General features: G+C 39.8%; 1 protein-coding gene across 3 annotated transcripts in view; it reads right to left on the bottom strand.

The window, feature by feature from the left end:
• EXT2 (exostosin glycosyltransferase 2) overlaps positions 1–17,626 on the bottom strand; it is a 106,725-nt gene that overhangs the window by 7,681 nt on the left and 81,418 nt on the right. For all 3 annotated transcript variants that reach the window (XM_006274085.4, XM_019476897.2, XM_059722769.1), the window contains exons 10-13: positions 17,141–17,307; positions 5,450–5,593; positions 4,274–4,402; positions 3,042–3,124 (exon numbers count right to left, since the gene is read on the bottom strand). In XM_006274085.4, the coding sequence (XP_006274147.1) occupies positions 3,042–3,124; positions 4,274–4,402; positions 5,450–5,593; positions 17,141–17,307 (523 nt within the window). The remainder of the gene's footprint in view (positions 1–3,041; positions 3,125–4,273; positions 4,403–5,449; positions 5,594–17,140; positions 17,308–17,626) is intronic.

The following is a 17,626-nucleotide window of genomic DNA, read 5'->3' as shown; positions in this document are numbered from 1 at the left end:
ACTACTGGACATTTAAGCCTGTTACTGACTTCTATGTCAAGAGTCATATGTTTGTCACAACTTCTGAATGGCAAGAAAGCAGGAGTTTGGTAACTTGGCTAGTTACAGGTGGACTGGGTTATGACTCCCAGCCTCATGCCTTGCAGCATCCTTATAGCCAGTGGACATTAAATATTTATGTACATTTACATAATGTGATTTATGCGATTTACAGTTAATCATGTAAGTTATTCTTCTAACTTGTGTTCTGGGTTCCCTGTTATGAGCAGTCCCTTCAACCAGATTGTCCTCTGGCCTAGCAGAAGGCAGTTAACATACAGGACCAGTGTCTGCATGAATCAGAAGTATACAACCTAAGCCCAAACCAAAGTAGAGTTCTAGTCACTATGGAGTCAATGGAAACTTGCACCACAAGTTGTTGTAGTTTATTACACTATTAAAACAAATACTTAGCTTACAGTATCCCATTTAAAAAAAAAAAGACAAGCTTCAAGATTTTCAGCTAGTTCCCACTAACTCAAAGCAGGCAATGATAAACTCAGGTTAGATGGATCATGGAAGTGCTAGATACAATGGCTCATATTCACATGGCAAGTAACAGTTTACACTACTTGAGTTTGGTCAATATTACCCTATTAACAAACTTGAAAATGAAGTGCAAAGAGCTGTAAAATATGTGGTATTCTTTTTCAGGTATAGATGCAATACCCTTCTCCATTAGTTGGATAATCTGTAGTTCATACAATCAGAGAATAAGCAACTTGGATTTGCAATTAATGTGACACTTTCTCAGCTTAGTTATCTCTGCTGCTGGAAATTTATATGGGAGGAAAGGAAATCATGCATTTAAAGGTATATTCATTGAAATGATAGCAACACTTCTGGGATACCAAAGTTGTTATACATCTGGCATCCTGTCCCTACTATAGTTCTCTTGTAAGTAAAGGCTGTTTTTCTGTGTGTGTTTTTAAAAGTGCCAGTTGCAATCAGATCCCAGTCCATGAATGAATTTTCAGGGTATAACAATGTAAAGAGAAAGAGTAATGCTAGGCTCATCTAGTCCATTCTCTAGATAATACAGGATTGTTACCTATACCATATTTTCTAAGGCTTCACTCAAATTACATTTATGTTTCCCAAAGCTTTCAACTGATATCTTAAGAATTTTTTTTCTACAAGATAATCCCTCTTATTGTTAGGAAGTATTTTCTGATATTCAGCCTACATTTTCCTTTCCTTAAATTAATTTGTGTGTGTGTGTGTCCCAGTAATTAATTACCATTCCCAATATTTACACTGTTCTGTACCTGAAGATTATTTTGTCCCACATTAACCATCCTTCAGGTGAGCTATATAAATCAGGGGTAAGCAACCTCCAGCACACATGCCAGAGTGTGGCACGTGAAAGCATTTTGCTCAATGCATATGCCTCAGGGTGGATGGCAGAGAAGTGGCTAGAGCTGCACTGCCAAAACAAGGATCAGGATCCCTGCAGCCCCTGCCCACCCCGCCATCTGCCCCGGCTCGCCAACAACTTACATGTCTAAGTTGTGGGTGTTTTTGGGACTCTACCCAAAAACGTTGCCAACCCCTGATATAAATATTTGATTTTTTTCACCCTCTTTTCATAAATCAATCTATCCAGGCTATTAACAATGTTTGCAGCTATTCACTGAACACACCTAAAGATATTTTTCTAATAAAAAAGGGCTCACAAAAGAATGCAACACTCCAGAAGGAGTCTCATCAGAGCCCTGTCAAATGGGACTATAAAAACTGTGGTGACCAGTGCATACAACTCAGACTTGCATCAGCTTATTTTGTGCCTTTACCATACCACAAACAAATGACCTTTTTGCAGGTCTCCTGAAGCACTTTTTGATCCTGACATTTATCCCACCCTCACAATATGAATGGGTTTCACTGGAGTGATGTCATAGCTGTGACAGTCCAGGAAATACGTAAGAGGCAAAGGGCTTTTTTGGGGTGATATCTTTTATAGGACCAACTGTATAGTTGGAAGAGTTTTTAGTGCAAGTGAGAATGAGTTTAAAGTGAAAATGAGCGCTAACATACGAAGTATGCATCAATATTGTTTGGAAGGAAAGAACACAGGCGTACGGGGGAAATGCCACTTCAGGACCCTGTGAAGAAATGCTGAGGATAGGCAGGTTTGCTAGCTCTACACTAAATTTCAGTTATTAAGTAACAAGTCATTTCATTCTTGATGGTTTTTGGTTTTTTTTAAAAGAAGGATAATCTTGGAACTTTACAAAAAGCAAGTAAATTTTCTCTCCGATTTGATAAATGAGATGGAGAGGCAAGCATCTTGACCAAGGTTACAAAACCAGGCAATTGCAGAGTGAGAAACAATAATCGCATGCTTGCTTACTCCAAGTTATTTTGTCCTCAACTCTTTGCAATACTGACTTCCCAGCTACATACTGCCTAGCAAAATTAAATTCTCCTTAGAAAATAATGTTGCTCCCACTGTTAAACAGCTGCTATGTTCAACTGTGCAGGAATTTCCAATCTCAGCAGTAGAACCAGCATGTTTAGAGATCTTTGGAGGAAAGGCATTGTTCAAAAGTCAGTTATAGCGCTACTAATGCTTTTTCAGTCATTTTAATCCTTACTAATCAATTGCTCTTTGATAAGTTATTAACAGCTTCAGTTTAAAAAACAAAATCAAACGTGTATTACATTTTAAGTTCCACGACAGAATGAAATGGTTGCCTTAGAAATACCTGTTATCAATATGGAATTTCATACATAGTCTATAATTTATAGCAGAGCTGCTAAATTTGGTGACCTTCCAAAACCCTTCCCAGAAGCAGCCTACTTTTCACTGGAGATCATTTGCAGTGTCCCATTAACCAGTGTACGAATGACCCACACTTGGGCTCACTGCATTTATGCGGCAACTGAGGAATCGGGGAATCCAAACAGGTGATATCTGTAGTTTAAATTTTGAAGAGACAAAAAGCAGTTTCTGAAACCTGCAGGAAGGCAACTGCAACAACAAAGGGAGATTCACTCACCTTTCTACCATGTGCGTTTGGTCCAACGATAACCCATCTATGGCCGTGCACTCTGGACATTTGAATTTCTTTCGTGGGGTCACCTGCACAAAGGCATGACAGACATCATCATCATAATCAACAGAAGGGATATTAATCCCCTTGCTCAGAAAACAGCACAATACTTCTGAACATGCTTGCAGTGTAAGCCAAGCTCTCTCCAAAGGGTAGAAAATAAAAAGCCACGCCATTCCTCCATTCAATTTCATCTGGCCCGGCTGACTGCAAAATGCACAGGGGCCCAATAAAAACGGCTTGGAGGGGTTTTGCCTTCTGTAACTGAAAAGAAGTGGCGATGACAAGCTCCTTAATTCCTGTTTAATGACTGTTTTCTCACTGCCAAGGTCCCTGTATAAACACCATTTGTTCTTGCAGCCATAACAGCGATGAAATATAGCTTCCCATACTTCACCGTAACCTTAATCCAACAGACGCTCTTTTGCTCACTCGAGTTACTAGTTGACTGGCAAACTCTGCAAGACTCTCCCAATCATACTGAGGTGCCAAATTACTCTGCAGTGCCCTTGTACAGCTCAGAAACTTTTTCAGCAAAAACACATACTTTATCTTCTAAAGACTTTTCTAGGAAATGCAGCTACCAGTCCCAGTAAATGATGATGGACAGGCAGGAAAGCGGACCTCGCTAATTGAAGTAATGCCTGGCGGCCTCTAAATCTCATTCCTAGTTGACACACTTTGAAATGAATGTACGGAGCAAATGTCCAGACCTGAAAACGTGTCGAAACATGTCAGGAAATTAATTCAAGGATAAGAAGTTCATTTAAAACTGATCTTACAATTAACATTCTTGCAATTAACATTCCTATAAATCAGCTGTTGTCAGTCATGACAGACAGGGCCAGGGATGGCTGCCAATTTTCTCTCTCTGGTAATCTAAAATTTTTTTTTTCCTATCACTGAATCTACCCTCTCCATATCTTCTTTTACTTGGCTACAATGAACACCAATAACTAAAAGGGAACACAACCTCATGTTCCCAACTGACATGCTAGTTTCACTGAGTAGGACCATTCCTACTGAGGAAAGAAAAGAGAGAATCATTGTAAAAGTAAATGAGAAAGGAAAAAAAACAGATAAAAGGAGGATAGTCAAATCTACCAAATACACGCATACATCTTTTATATTTTACATTATAACAGTTTCAACAAACATAAATTGTTAAAAAATCCCACCTTAATAACCGATTTGCCTGTAACATTTGCCACTAGAAAATTCATAGCAATGTCTTCACAGTTCATGTGAGCATCCACCCAGTTCTTGATGTCTCCAGGCATTTTGTAGGTGTAAAGGTAGTTAAAATACTGCACGATAAGAGGGAGAAAGAAGATTGCAGCTTTAAATACACTTACAGCAACTGTAAGCCTGCAAATAGTAAAATCACTGGAAACAGCAGACAACTGAGGAAAGGCATGTGAACAAACCTTGATCCTCAGAGTTCAGCCATTGCAGCTGTTTCTAGGACACTTCACCATAAAGTGAAAGGGATGATGCTTCCCATCAAGTTAGTGACACCATTAGGCTGCTAGGCACACAAAGATGTTTTTTTCTTTGCACATAACAATTACTTTTCCCTCACACCATGAAAAAAGAAATCTCTCAATATTTATTTTTCCTCTTTCAGAGCTTTAATTAAAATATCTCATTCACCATGTAATAATAAGTCCCATCAATTTATAGTACTTAAATACATTCTACTTTAGTTTCATGGAATAGCCAACTTTTCAAAATACAGTAGGATGCAGACTGGTTGTCTGTGTAGCAGGGGCAGGAGAGCAGAACATCAGCAACTGGTTCTTGGGATGATTCTTATTAGGAACTAGTGGCCCTGACCATATCAGAACATCTGGCCAATTCATTTAGATACTTAACTGGGAGATAGACTCTTCGAAAAAATATTGATCCGTATGACAATTGGTCTCTTACACTATAATCAGGGTAGGATAGTAGAGGGTTGGTTTTTTCCAATTGAAAAAGGCATTTGAAAATAGTAAATAGAAGCCAAGTGTTTAATAAAAAATATTTGGAGCAGGGAAGACAGTTTCCTGTATATTTATACAATGCCTAACATACTGTGGACTCCATCACCATATAAACGCACACCAATTTTTCATGCTTTTCCTACTAAAAACCCAGGTACAATTGCCTTTCCTGTCTTCTAAATGACATGCCTTTTTACAAAACTGCAATGTTAATTATAAATAACTAAAGGCTGAAAAATAAAATGAATCCTTGAATTCTCAAATGAAAGGTCATCAGAAATGTTAGCCTGACATAAAATCCCTTTATATCACTGCATCACATGTTGCAACATACACTAACTTCCCATTTATCTTTGATATCACTGTTACCTTGTGATAAAAAGCTGCCCCTGTGAGCACCATAGAGACTTCATTGGTCCATTCCGACTCATACTTCCACTTGTTCATCTCATGGTCCCAGAGATGTAGGCGACCAGGATATCCAACCAGCCTATCAGGGAACTCCCGCCAAACCTGCAGTGATTAACAGCCATATTAAGACATTCCTGGTCCAAGCAGCAATGTAACTCAGTCAAGAGGATGCAGCAAGACTACCCATAGGAAACAAAATTATAGGTAATTCCTGTACCACTTCACTAAATCCTACAGGTAACAATCCTCAAAGATGAGAGACTGCTCAGAAGGAAACATAAAAGAAGTTTAAAGTTTGTTTAAAATAGCCCTACATTTCTAAGTGTGGGCATGACTCTTTAACGCAAAGAGACACACAAACAGCACTAACTTTCCTGTTGAAGGGAATACAATTGATCTATCAAAAGCAGTTATCATAGTTTGAGAGACAAGCACAACTAACATGGTGCTTTTCTCATTAAACGTGGTAGCTATGACTACAACCTCAACTGTTTTCAGGAATGGTTGTGTGTCTAGCCAATCCCTCTAACAGAAAAAAGTTTCAAAACTATAGGGCATATTTTATATCTATATTTGATATTCTGTAATGGGCAGTTTGCTGTATCCATTGCTACATGACAGGACTCTCTGCCCTTGACTTGTTCCAAGCATCTGGATGTAATCAAGATACTATCCTTGTCACTTCATACATTGATTCTGCAGTCAGCTGTGAAGTAAACACAAATGGACAAGAACAGGGAGAGGGCATCATTAAGGCAACCTTAGGCTCTGGCCACAATAAATGCTGGACAACTTCCAGGAGGGGAAAAGGGATACAGGGCTCAAAATTATTTATTAGGACTGAATGGCAATTAAATATATGAGATATTTGACCAGTAATTAAGGTAGTTTTTAATTTTCCTACTACTAATTTTAACCTCACAACAGGTTTTCTTATACACAACAAGCATCAGACCAGTCAGAGAAACATTGTGCCCAACTAGAAAACCTCAGCATATATGGCCCTGGGTTCCAAATGTTTCTGATTCAATCTGGGTGCAGGGTTGGGGACAGGGGGTGTCATTCATAAAAATAACCATGCAAGCCCAACTTTCACCCCGTCTACCATGTCAACAAGGAATACTTTTTCTCCAAGCTACTTGATCTCTATTCCATGAGCAATCTCTTCTACCCCATGTGGAAAAAATACATTCTGAAGCTGTACTCAAAGCAAAAGGGATTATCTACTGTTCCACTGCACTGCAAATTTCACTATACTATGTTGTCCATTCCCTTAGTTATAGCACTTTTTACATATCAGTGAATTGTAAATATAACACTTGGACTTTAAGACCTCTCCTTAAGTGTAAGTAAGATAAAACCAGTAACTAAGTTCTTTATACACTTCTACTGTAGATATGTTACCACTAGTCTGAATTTCTACAACCTCTTTCATCCAAAAATGTTTACCTACTTTACATATGTTAATTAATTTCCTTGAAAGAATTATAATCCCAAATTTCCAGAGCAGAAAACTTGCCAAAACTCATATAGGAATCATGAAAGAAAACCAGACCTGAATCTCAGGTGTGTACCTTAACTAGAAGGTCACACTTTCCAGATAATTATAGGACACTATCTCAGCCTTATCCTCTGTAAGAGAACTCTGTATTAGAAGGAACTGAAAGCAAAGAACTGCTTTCAAAGTTTTGCAGTGCTAAAGAGAGAAAAGTAACTCTTAAAAAGCTGTCATAACTCAGGGTCATCAGCTGATAAGGGACCGAACCAAGAGAGGTTTAAATTACATTGCAACTTTTAAGTCCAACATCAGCCCCCAAAATGTTAATGCACAGCAGAGAAGCAAATATATAATTTACTCCTTCCCTTCAAAGTCCTACTGCCCCCTACCTAGAGCTTAAATTCTTAACAATTACATTTGAAATTAAAAAGTCCTGCTATTAAAATACCAGTTCCCCATCTGTCGCACAGGCTTGCAACATAAGCTACTGAGGCTCAGAAAAGGATTGGAGAATGCTGCAGACTTGTAACATGCAGAGCTAAGAACCCTTGCACGAAGAATGATATGCATATTGGAGGCAGCTGAAGGAAAGATTAAACTCAACTACTGTTTCCCAAGGGACTGCTGTGCCCTTGTAACACAGGAAAGGCTGGTTCATATTCCTTCTAGTTTTGCTGCTCTTGACGTGAGGTTTGGAAAACTTCACTTGACAAAGAAAAAGCCAACATTAATGGATGGTGACTTTCACAACCATCTTTGCATGACTGCAGAACTACCCTTATTCGGTCTCTGGAAACTGTCAGCTTGTTGCAGTTATAACTAGCTACTGTTTACTGGGCAGATTTCACAATAGCAATGGGGTCAATGAGGTTTATACTAACTAAAGCATCCATTTTGTCCTTTAATTTCATAGATTTCATAGACATTAGGGCTGGAAGGGACCTCAGAAGATCATCGAGTCCAGCCCCCCTGCCCAAAGGGCAGGAAGTCAGCTGGGGTCATAGGATCCCAGCAAGATAAGCATCCAGTTTGCTCTTGAAGGTGTTCAATGTAGGCGCTTGAACCACCTCCGGTGGCAGGCTATTCCAGACCTTGGGGGCTCGGACAGTAAAGAAATTCTTCCTTATGTCCAGCCTGAAACGGTCTTGTAGTAATTTATGACCATTCGACCTAGTCGTCATCCCTTGGGGCGCTCTGGTGAACAAACGTTCCCCCAGATACTGGTGGTCACCCCTGATAAACTTATAGGTGGCCATCAGATCACCCCTGAGCCTGCGCTTTTCCAGGCTAAAAAGCCCCAGGGCTCTCAGCCTGTCATCGTAGGGTCTGCTTCCCTGACCTCTGATCATGCATGTGGCTCTTCTCTGGACTCTCTCAAGCTTCTCCACATCCTTTTTGAATTGTGGAGCCCAAAACTGGACGCAGTACTCCAGCTGCGGCCTCACCAAGGCCGAGTACAAGGGGAGAATGATGTCCCGGGATTTGCTTGAGAAGCATCTATGGATGCACGCCAGCGTTTTGGTCGCTTTACTAGCTTCCATGTGACTGGCTTCCATGTGTTAGCCTGCTTAAAATCCACTCCACTTGGTCTGTGATCCTGTCACCTCTCTTAGGCTAAGGAAAGTTAGACTGGATCAGTGTCCATTCGTCCCAGCATCTTAGCATTCATGAGCCACCTGGTATCTTGAGGTATGTAGAAAAAACATAGAAAGCTGTGTCTATGTCCGAATCATCAAATCTCTTCAAATCTCTCCGAATCGATTCGGAGTGTTCCAATTTGATTTGGAGAGATTAAAGGGTCTCCTGATTTGATTCAGATTCGGAGATTTAGCTGCCGAATCAGACCAAATCTCCGCCAAATCGAATCAGCTTTGCACAGCCCTACTAAATAGTAGCAAAAAAAATTCTCTCTTTGCAAGCTTTCGGCCCCAAACACCCTTCTTCAGGCAACGGAGAATTCAAAGATTGTAAAATTTCTCCCAGGTAAAAAAGAAACTTCATTTTGGACAGAGGAACTGAGAGATGGTAGGGTCCCCCCTGGGTGGAAAAGTCCATTTGTATAAAGCTGCTGTGTGAGCATGCAAATTAAGCACAGACAAAGGCTGAAGCAGGCTGGTTACCTGGGTGTCAGATGGCAGGCAGGGTGTTGAATTTTGCTTTCCTTGCTCAGTTGTGAAGTTTTAATTTCAAAACAGCTAATTATGTGTTCCGTGTTTCAAAATTATTTTTTGCTACTATTCAGTTGGTCTAATAAGAGATATAGCCTCTAGCCCAAGAGTTTTGTCTACTTATGTCTTTAGACCAACACCGCTACAACCAATATCCCTGAGACCTCGCTTTTATTGTGCAACACTTGTGGAATTGAAGATATGGGCAAAAAAGTATGCCCCAAAAGGAGTCTCCTTGACCCACAGAATGGGTGAACTAAGGCGAAGTGCTCCCTGCTTCCCCTCTAGTATTTAGGGCAGAAAGACCAGCACTTGCTGTTGATGTCCGAGGTCAATCTCTTAGGTAGCAAGAATCTCAGAAAAAGGCCTGAAGTATAGATTCTTTGATTTGCTTTTCATGGTGCAGGGAGATGCATCTGCTGGCACTGTTCACTCTGGTATACTGAGAATCAAGAAAGTGCACCACCAAGATGTGCATCTTATGACAGATGCCTTAATTCCATAGACTGACCACTTAAACAAAGGGGAAGCTTTTTCTCCTCCTTGTTGATGTAGAACATTTTGCTTGTATTACTTATCATTACCTGAATGCAATGCCTCAGGATGTGGTGCAAAATGCTTGGTGTTTCTGTGTACAACCTAAATCTCCAGGATATCAACATGGAGCTTTGTCCTCCTGGAAGACAAGAGATCCTGAAATAAACACACCAATATATATTCCCCATCCTTAGGACACATCTGTCTCAACAGTCAACAATGAAACTCCTCTGAATATACCAGATAGGTCCTTAAAACCGTGTAAGAGAACACTGGTCCAGCACAAAAGTTACTTCTATTTCCAGCAGACATCTCCCTGAAGAAAAGACATTTCATAGCTCTGACTACATGCATCAAAGATATAGCTACTTTGCCTTTTTATTGGCTGCAGCAACAAGAAAGGAAGGTCAAGGGCAATTGTAAAAATTCAGCACCTTTTCAAAGGACTTAGTACTGTTAGTCCACCCTTCCATGTGGTCAGGCCAAGAAGTGGCAGATATCTACCAGACAATCCTTGCTGGGTTCCTAAAGGCCTTGTTGATGGGGAAGACCACATCAGTGTAACTAGCTTGTTGCAATATATTCACAACTCTTTGTGAGGGCTCATCAATCTTTTCCAAGGCAATTTGCAACATCTGGGCAATCCATCTCACAAAGTCTTCAAAACCATTTAAGCTTCAGAAGGGAGTACAATAGCATCAGCTGGGACAGCAGCAGCCAGCCAGCTGTTTTGGGCAATTGCCTCATCCTGAAGATTAGAATTGAGGAATCTCCCTGATCTAAAAAGACTTTAAAGTAAAAATAGAAGAGTAGCAGCCTGGTCAATATGAGCTGTCCTGAGTTGCTGCCAGAATGGACAACACTGGGATTTAAGTAAAAGATCCTTGCAGCTATTGAGCTGGAAACCCATGGACTTGTAGAGGGGGCAAAAAAGTCTGCTACTACTTCCAAGAGGGACTCCAATACCTCTGATAGAGTCCAAACATATATGTGGGATCCTGGTTATCTTCTGAGCCAAAAGAAGAGTCTAAGGAAGAGACCTCCATGACCAGAACAAATGGACTTGAAATCAGGGGTGATTCTCTTAGCAGGGTCAGTATTTGTGGGCCTGATGGATTTGTAGTTCATAAGCAAAGGTAGGGAGAGTAGAGGAGATTGTGGTACCAGCTGAAGTACTAAGCTGCTCAGAATCACAAAGCAGACTGGCACCGCATGAACCACAAGAACTTTCAGACAAGACCAGACAGCTGGAAGTGGTTGAAGCTCTTTGTGTCTCATTGGAAGCACGTGAGTTGAGGTTCTTGGACTGGAGACAGGATGACAGCAATAGATTTGCTGCAAGTGGATTGCAGAAATGACATTGTAAAGTGCCTCTGACATTTGTCGTTTTCTGGTTGGTCTCTATGGAGCCTGGAGTTGGGGCTACAGCTTCAGTGCCAGAATGTCACCAAGCTTTGTTGCGTCTGTGAAATCTCAGAACAAGGTGGTCATAGAGATGGTGAAAGAGGTCTCTTGTGGAACCCAGGGATACAGACCTATCTCTATAACTTTCTCCGGATCTGTGTTCAACAGAGGACTTTTCAGAGAAGGAAAATAATCACCTCAAAATAGGAGTGGTGCACTTGGAGGTTCTGCAGCCAAAAGTGTCTTGCATCAAAAAGCAAAACTATGAGCTTACCAAGGAGGTAGACCTGGAGTCTATAACCTCATACTCATTTCTAGTCCAGGATGTGAAAGATTTATCCAGTGGATATGGACTTTCTCTAAACAGTAACAGTCATTCATTGTGAGAATAATTCTAGTGCAAAGTAGACACAGTTTCAGTCTCAAAGATCTAAGAGAAGCCTACGAAAAGCTAGGATAACAGGAAGGAGGGGAAAAAATACTGGAATTTTGGGGGGGGAAATTACAATTGGCTTGGCTGATGTGATGAAGAAAGAGCTGCACATAACTGAAAAGCTGTAAGACGGAAATGAGAAGAAATCTGAAGGCTCCCAAAGATGACAACAAGACCAAGGGAAAAAGTGGAAGCAGCAAAAATTAGAAGAGAAGTGAGTAACTCTCCCGGTGGGCATAAAAATTTAAAACAAAAATGAGGGCAGAAGGCCTCTCAAAGGATTGTAGGGTAAACATGATCTAAACAGACTGAAGAAGCTCAGAAATAGGTAACCATGACTGAGAAACTTGAGGAGTAGAAAGTAAGCACTGCCCTTTTCCCAATTGGTGCAGACCATGGGGAGAGGCAACACAAAAGTCTCTGAGTTTAAGTGCTTGAGGTGCATACACACCCAAAATGTGAATGAGCATACAGACAAGCACTAAGAGGAAAAAATAATTATAATCCTAGCAGCCAAACCTAATTCCAAAAATGAGTGATTCTCTTCTGTTTAGCTAAAATCTCTTCTTTCATCTTACTCTGCATATAGTGCTCTTTACTTCCTGGATTAAATCAGTGTATACAATTGCTGTATGCTACCAGAACAGCCACCACAGCCTACTCTTGAGACAGCTGAAGTGAGTTTCTTTTTCAAGAATCAAAACTCATGGCAGAGGTGATATCTTTTATTAGACCAACTAGATATTTGCAAAAAATATATATTATTTGCAAGCTTTCGGACACAGGCACCCTTCACTAGGAGATTGCAAAGATTGTAAATGTTCTTCTGGGTAATGAAAATTAATATTTCTACCCAGTAGAGCTTTTACAATCTTTGCAATCTCCTAATGCCTAATGAAGGGTGTCTGTGACTGAAAGCTTGCAAATACAGGCAGTCCTCAACTTACAATGTTTCGAGTTACAATGTTTCACACTTACAAGGTTTATAAATTGACACCATTGCAACTTTATGACATCAGTTTTGACTTTACAACATTTGATCCGACACAATGCCACACCAATGAACAAGTTCACTGCATCACCCATCTCCCTGGAGAACACCTGTCCAAACTTCCTTGGACACTTTCTTAAAAAAGCAGACAAGACTCCAGAAAAACCTGCGAAGACTCTCAGACTCCTGAGAAGACTCCAGCCAAGAACCCTTCAAAAAGTCCAACTAAGGGCCCTTCAAAAAGTCCAGCAAAGTCACCTCAAAGAAGTCCTTCCAAATCAATATGATTGCTATTTACAATATAAATACATTAATGTATTTACTCATCTATAATTGAGTACAAAATTCTGGGTTATTTTTGGTGAAAATAGGGTATCGGGCCTTGGTTCAGGAACCAATCCCCCATTTATAACATTGTTTCCTACGGGAAAATCGGTTCCGAGTTACAACGTTTTGACTTAAGACTCAGTTTTCAGGAACCCACTGTGTCGTAAGTCCGAGGACTGCCTGTAAAGCATTTTTCTTTTCAAATATTTAGCTGGTCTAATAAAAGATATCACCTCTGCCACGAGTTTTGATTCCTTTTGCTTCCAGACCAATAACGGCTACAACCTCGATACCTCTGTTTTTCAGAGCACTTTGAGGATAATTTCATCTGAGGATAAAAGTTGCTACTGAAACACTGTTAGTAACTGATTTATTAAATCCATGAGTTTATATGCTCTCTTTTCCCCCACCACCCTCCTCCAGTCTGGCCTCTCTCACCATTGTTGCTATTAAAGAAAACAATATGATCAGGAATCCATTCAGAGATAACAGATACTTCATACATCCCCAATTTGTAAAATAACTTTTTAATCTGAATAAAAATGTTTGCATGGTTTCTGCCACAGGATGGCAAGTATCTGCCAGACTATAACATGATAAGTGAATCTTCTTGGCAAGGAAATGGTTGGACTACTTACTCCTGATTTGCTCCAAAAAACAAGCACATAACAGGCAATATATTTGCTTTGATTTTTTAAAATCATAATAGCCTGAATATATATTAATTTTGTTTGGATCTCAGTGGAATAATTTGCCTTAAAATGGGTATAACAAAGACTGATACATGGGTAAAAAGGGTTATGTAGCCATAATTGCGTAGTAATTTAGTTTCTCTCAGCCTCGCTGTGAACTGGTGAAATTGTCACATAACTTCTTAGAGAGATCCTCTTTCAGAAAAAACACAACACTGTAGTTATTCTTACACTACTTTAAAAAAGCAGCACACAGGGACTATTTTTCTGCTTGCTCCAATATTTTTACACCAGCAATAAATCACTATACCATAGCAGCTCCCTTTTAACAAGTAAAAAATGCCTGACACTTTGAGTGTTACTATAATTTTTTATGGCTGAAAGTGTATGGAGATCAAAGTTGGTTTTTTAGACCCTGCTCTATACATCCAGACAAGCCTGTGACCGAGGGGTTTTGCCACATGTTTAAAAACAAAGTCTCAAGGATATGGGGAGAATGGAAGAAAGTTTAAAAGTCACGTTTCTAAATGTTTCTCATGACTGAAGCAGACATACTTTTAAAAGAAAACTTTCTAGGAACATTATAAGTTGCTACTGTTCCCATTGGATTACCTTGCGAATGAGTCAACAGCTCAAGAGATACTTTCCTGGTAAAACACATAAACATATAAATAAATTATCAAGGCCTGAGGACAATTTAAACATCTGGTAGCCAGCTTAGGCCTGTCAAGAAAGTCAAAGACACTCAGGGCCAGAGAAGATCAATCTGCAGCCCCCAATTTCTGGGTCACAAAAAATAAATGTTATCACCCATATTCCCTGAGAGGGAGAACTGGATAAATAAAGTAAGTTGCCATCATTGTGTATGATTCAGCATTTTTTTCTTACAGAATTAATAATCTTAAAATATACTCTACCATGCTAGCCTTGGGACTGTCTCAGCTGTCCCTGCTCAGTAAGGCACTTCTCCATCTGTGTGGCTGCATATTCATTTCAAATGATTTTACAGAGGACTGCAAAAGCAATAGAGCTTTACATGGCTTGATGCGCATGTCAGACTAAGATTGTATCCAAACAGCGAAATTCACAATACAGACCATGAAAGCTGTACTCAGGCAGTCCCACATTCCAAGCATCTAGACCAAAGCAGACAAATAAATTAAGTCCGGTGACCAGACCTGGAGATCGGGCATTTGGAGTCTTGACTGCAGCTTAATTACACTGTACTGTCAACTCAGTCAAGTCATTTAAACTTCACTTTGCCTTAGTTTTCCCCATGAGCACTGTACTTTCCTCTTTTACATGGATGGCATGTATGAACCCTGTAACAAGTATAAAGTATTGTTTTTTTAAATCTGCACTCCTTATTTTTGAGTCTCATGACCAGTTGCTGAAGAATAACCAAAGCTCATCTGCTAGCAGCCAAGGCACATTTCAAATCACTTCAGGAATGATTTTATTTTTTACGAGTTCATTTTTGTTCAATCTGAGCCAGGCTTACAGTGACATGAGAATTAAATTGGCAATGGAGGCAGGATTTACACTGCACACTATCCACTGGCTCTGTTAACACCATTTTTTTCTCAGAAATTTTCTACTGTCACTATCACCAGTTCAGCTGGTAGCTAACAGCAGTAAAGTAGACAGGACTCAGATTGCTGACAGTACTGTCACCACCTTGTTGTCCAAACCTTTTTAAGCACTATTGCATAGACAAGCTTTGAAAAGGTCAGGACAGCAACAGAGGTCCCTGTGATGGAGCTGACCTTGGCTCAGCCATGGTGGCAAATATTGGAGGGAAAATGTTGCATAGAAAAGCTCATTTGACTCATGAGACCCCACTTTTCACTTGTCTTCTCTTCATTTTCCTTTTATACTTCATGCACTAATCCATAACTATATACTGGCAAGGGAGATACTTCCCTACTGGAGACACATGTAGCAGATTAAAGCCCTGTCTCCACAATTTAAAATTTTGAGTTTGCGTTTAAGACACGCATGTCTAAAGTTATCCCAAGTAACTTCTTGAGTCCAAAAACCATTTGCTGGCTAAAAGTTTCTCTCATCTCTCTCTCTCCTCCAAATATGTTTTACTCATACATATTCACACTAAAGGGACAGTAAAAAAAATATTATGCATCTTGACAAAAATCCTTCCCTTTGTTAGCAACAGCACTTTAGATTATTAAGAATGAACAAATTCCAGAGTTTAATTTACCTTCTACCCTTTGGCCTGTTTGCATTTTACTACGTTCCTCAATTTGGGCAATAAAACTAGCTCCTCTGTTTCACTTTCTGGCTCTCACATATTAAGCCCAGTGTCATTTTGTTTGGGCTCTTGATGCTGCAAGTAAGTGTGAACCAACAAAACAAAGTTTCTTGACATGGTTTTAAAGGAAAATCTCAAACACTAGTCATCTTTTATTTCTCAAAAACCTTTGGTTTACTTCATAATACAAAAGTATTACAGTAAATGTCAGATTCTATATACTGTGGCATATATTCAAATATAGGGAAAGGAGGACAAATCAAATCTAAATAACTAAAGCTCCCACTCTCTCCTTTAAAACTGAAATGTTGTGAGGAAGCCAACTGTGCCATTTAAATAGACAGTTGTTTTGGCAGACATATCAGGTATGCCTATGAAAGCTTTTGCTGCCTTGTAATGCTGCAACTAATTGATTTGGACTTTTTATTCTTTTTCTTATTGATACCTTCACTGCAAACACAACCACTGAGCTCTCGTCTTCTCAGCTATGTGCCCCGTCCTTTTAAGAGTCCCCATCAATCCCCAGTTTCATTGTAAGCCACCTGGTGCTACGGCCCGTTTTCCTCAGGAGACCTTCCTACTTCTCCATACTTAACCTTTGGACCTTACCTTGTCCATCATTTCATATAGAAAAGAGATATAAGGAAGGTATTCCATCCACAGTGGGCCAACTGCTGGCCACTGACCCAAGAGACTAGTAAAGAGAGAGCTTTCATCAGCATCTGATATCTGTTAAAGCAGTCAAGTATTACGGTTACTGAGAATCATTATTTTATTTTCAGTTGTTTAGCCTACACAAGTATTTATTTTATTGGGAAGAGAATAAATTATAGCAGCCAGATCCACCAAATCAGAGCTGGACAGTAATGCAGAATGGAAACATCTGTGAACCTTATTTACTATGGAGCTCTCCCACAGACAGACCTGACAATTTAACTTTGGCAAAAACTCCATGACATATCATGCCAATAGAAGTTACTTAAATTGAGGAGACAGACCTTATTCTCACCCTCCAGGGGCTATTACTGTTCAAGTTGCACAAAATCAATTCTCATGACTCTGATACGCCACTGACAACATATTTTCTGTTGGGAAAGAATTTCACAATAAATGAAAAGTCTAGTTCAAAAGTTGTAAGCTTCATAAGCTTAAGAGTGTTGTGATTTTTGGACCACATCTTTAGTGGGAATAAATCAGCACTGCTTAACCAAAGTCAATGGAACCTAGAATTTGTGTCAGGAGGTCATCTGGCCCCTTCCCCACATTAAGATACAGATGTATGCTGCTAGTCTGATAGCATACTGGATACAGAAAAGAACAAACGTCTTACCTCATAACCAAACTGCAGTTCATCTGAGGTCAACATGATGATGTCATCATCAATGGCTAATACTGCCTCTGTTTCAATCTCATCATACGGGAAAAAGCGATTACTAAGCTTGTTTTCTGCAGTCCTAACCACCTTCAGGGGAACCCGAATCTTCGGCCACAGAGAATCTAGGGAGAAACATCAGCATACGTATGTCACCATCAGAGTTTCTTTCTTGATAGGGTCCCTTTCTTTCTTGTGATTTTATTCTCCACTCCGAACTTCTTGTGCAAAAAGTTTTTGGTGTTCAATTTGCATCTATTCCCAACTAGGCAAAAAATGAAGAGAGGGAAAGAGAATCTGTTGTACTTCCACAGTACTAATCATCTTAGAGCGCTTTACAAGCAGCTATACACAGGGCTTACTTTGCCCACTACAGAAAGGTAATCACAGCAGCATTATCAAACACTTTAGGACAGGAAGTAAAAAAATAATACTTTATCCAAC

The sequence above is a fragment of the Alligator mississippiensis genome, chromosome 2 (assembly GCF_030867095.1).
Source record: "Alligator mississippiensis isolate rAllMis1 chromosome 2, rAllMis1, whole genome shotgun sequence".
NCBI lineage: Eukaryota > Metazoa > Chordata > Crocodylia > Alligatoridae > Alligator > Alligator mississippiensis.
This window is presented reverse-complemented; position numbering and strand designations above follow the sequence as displayed.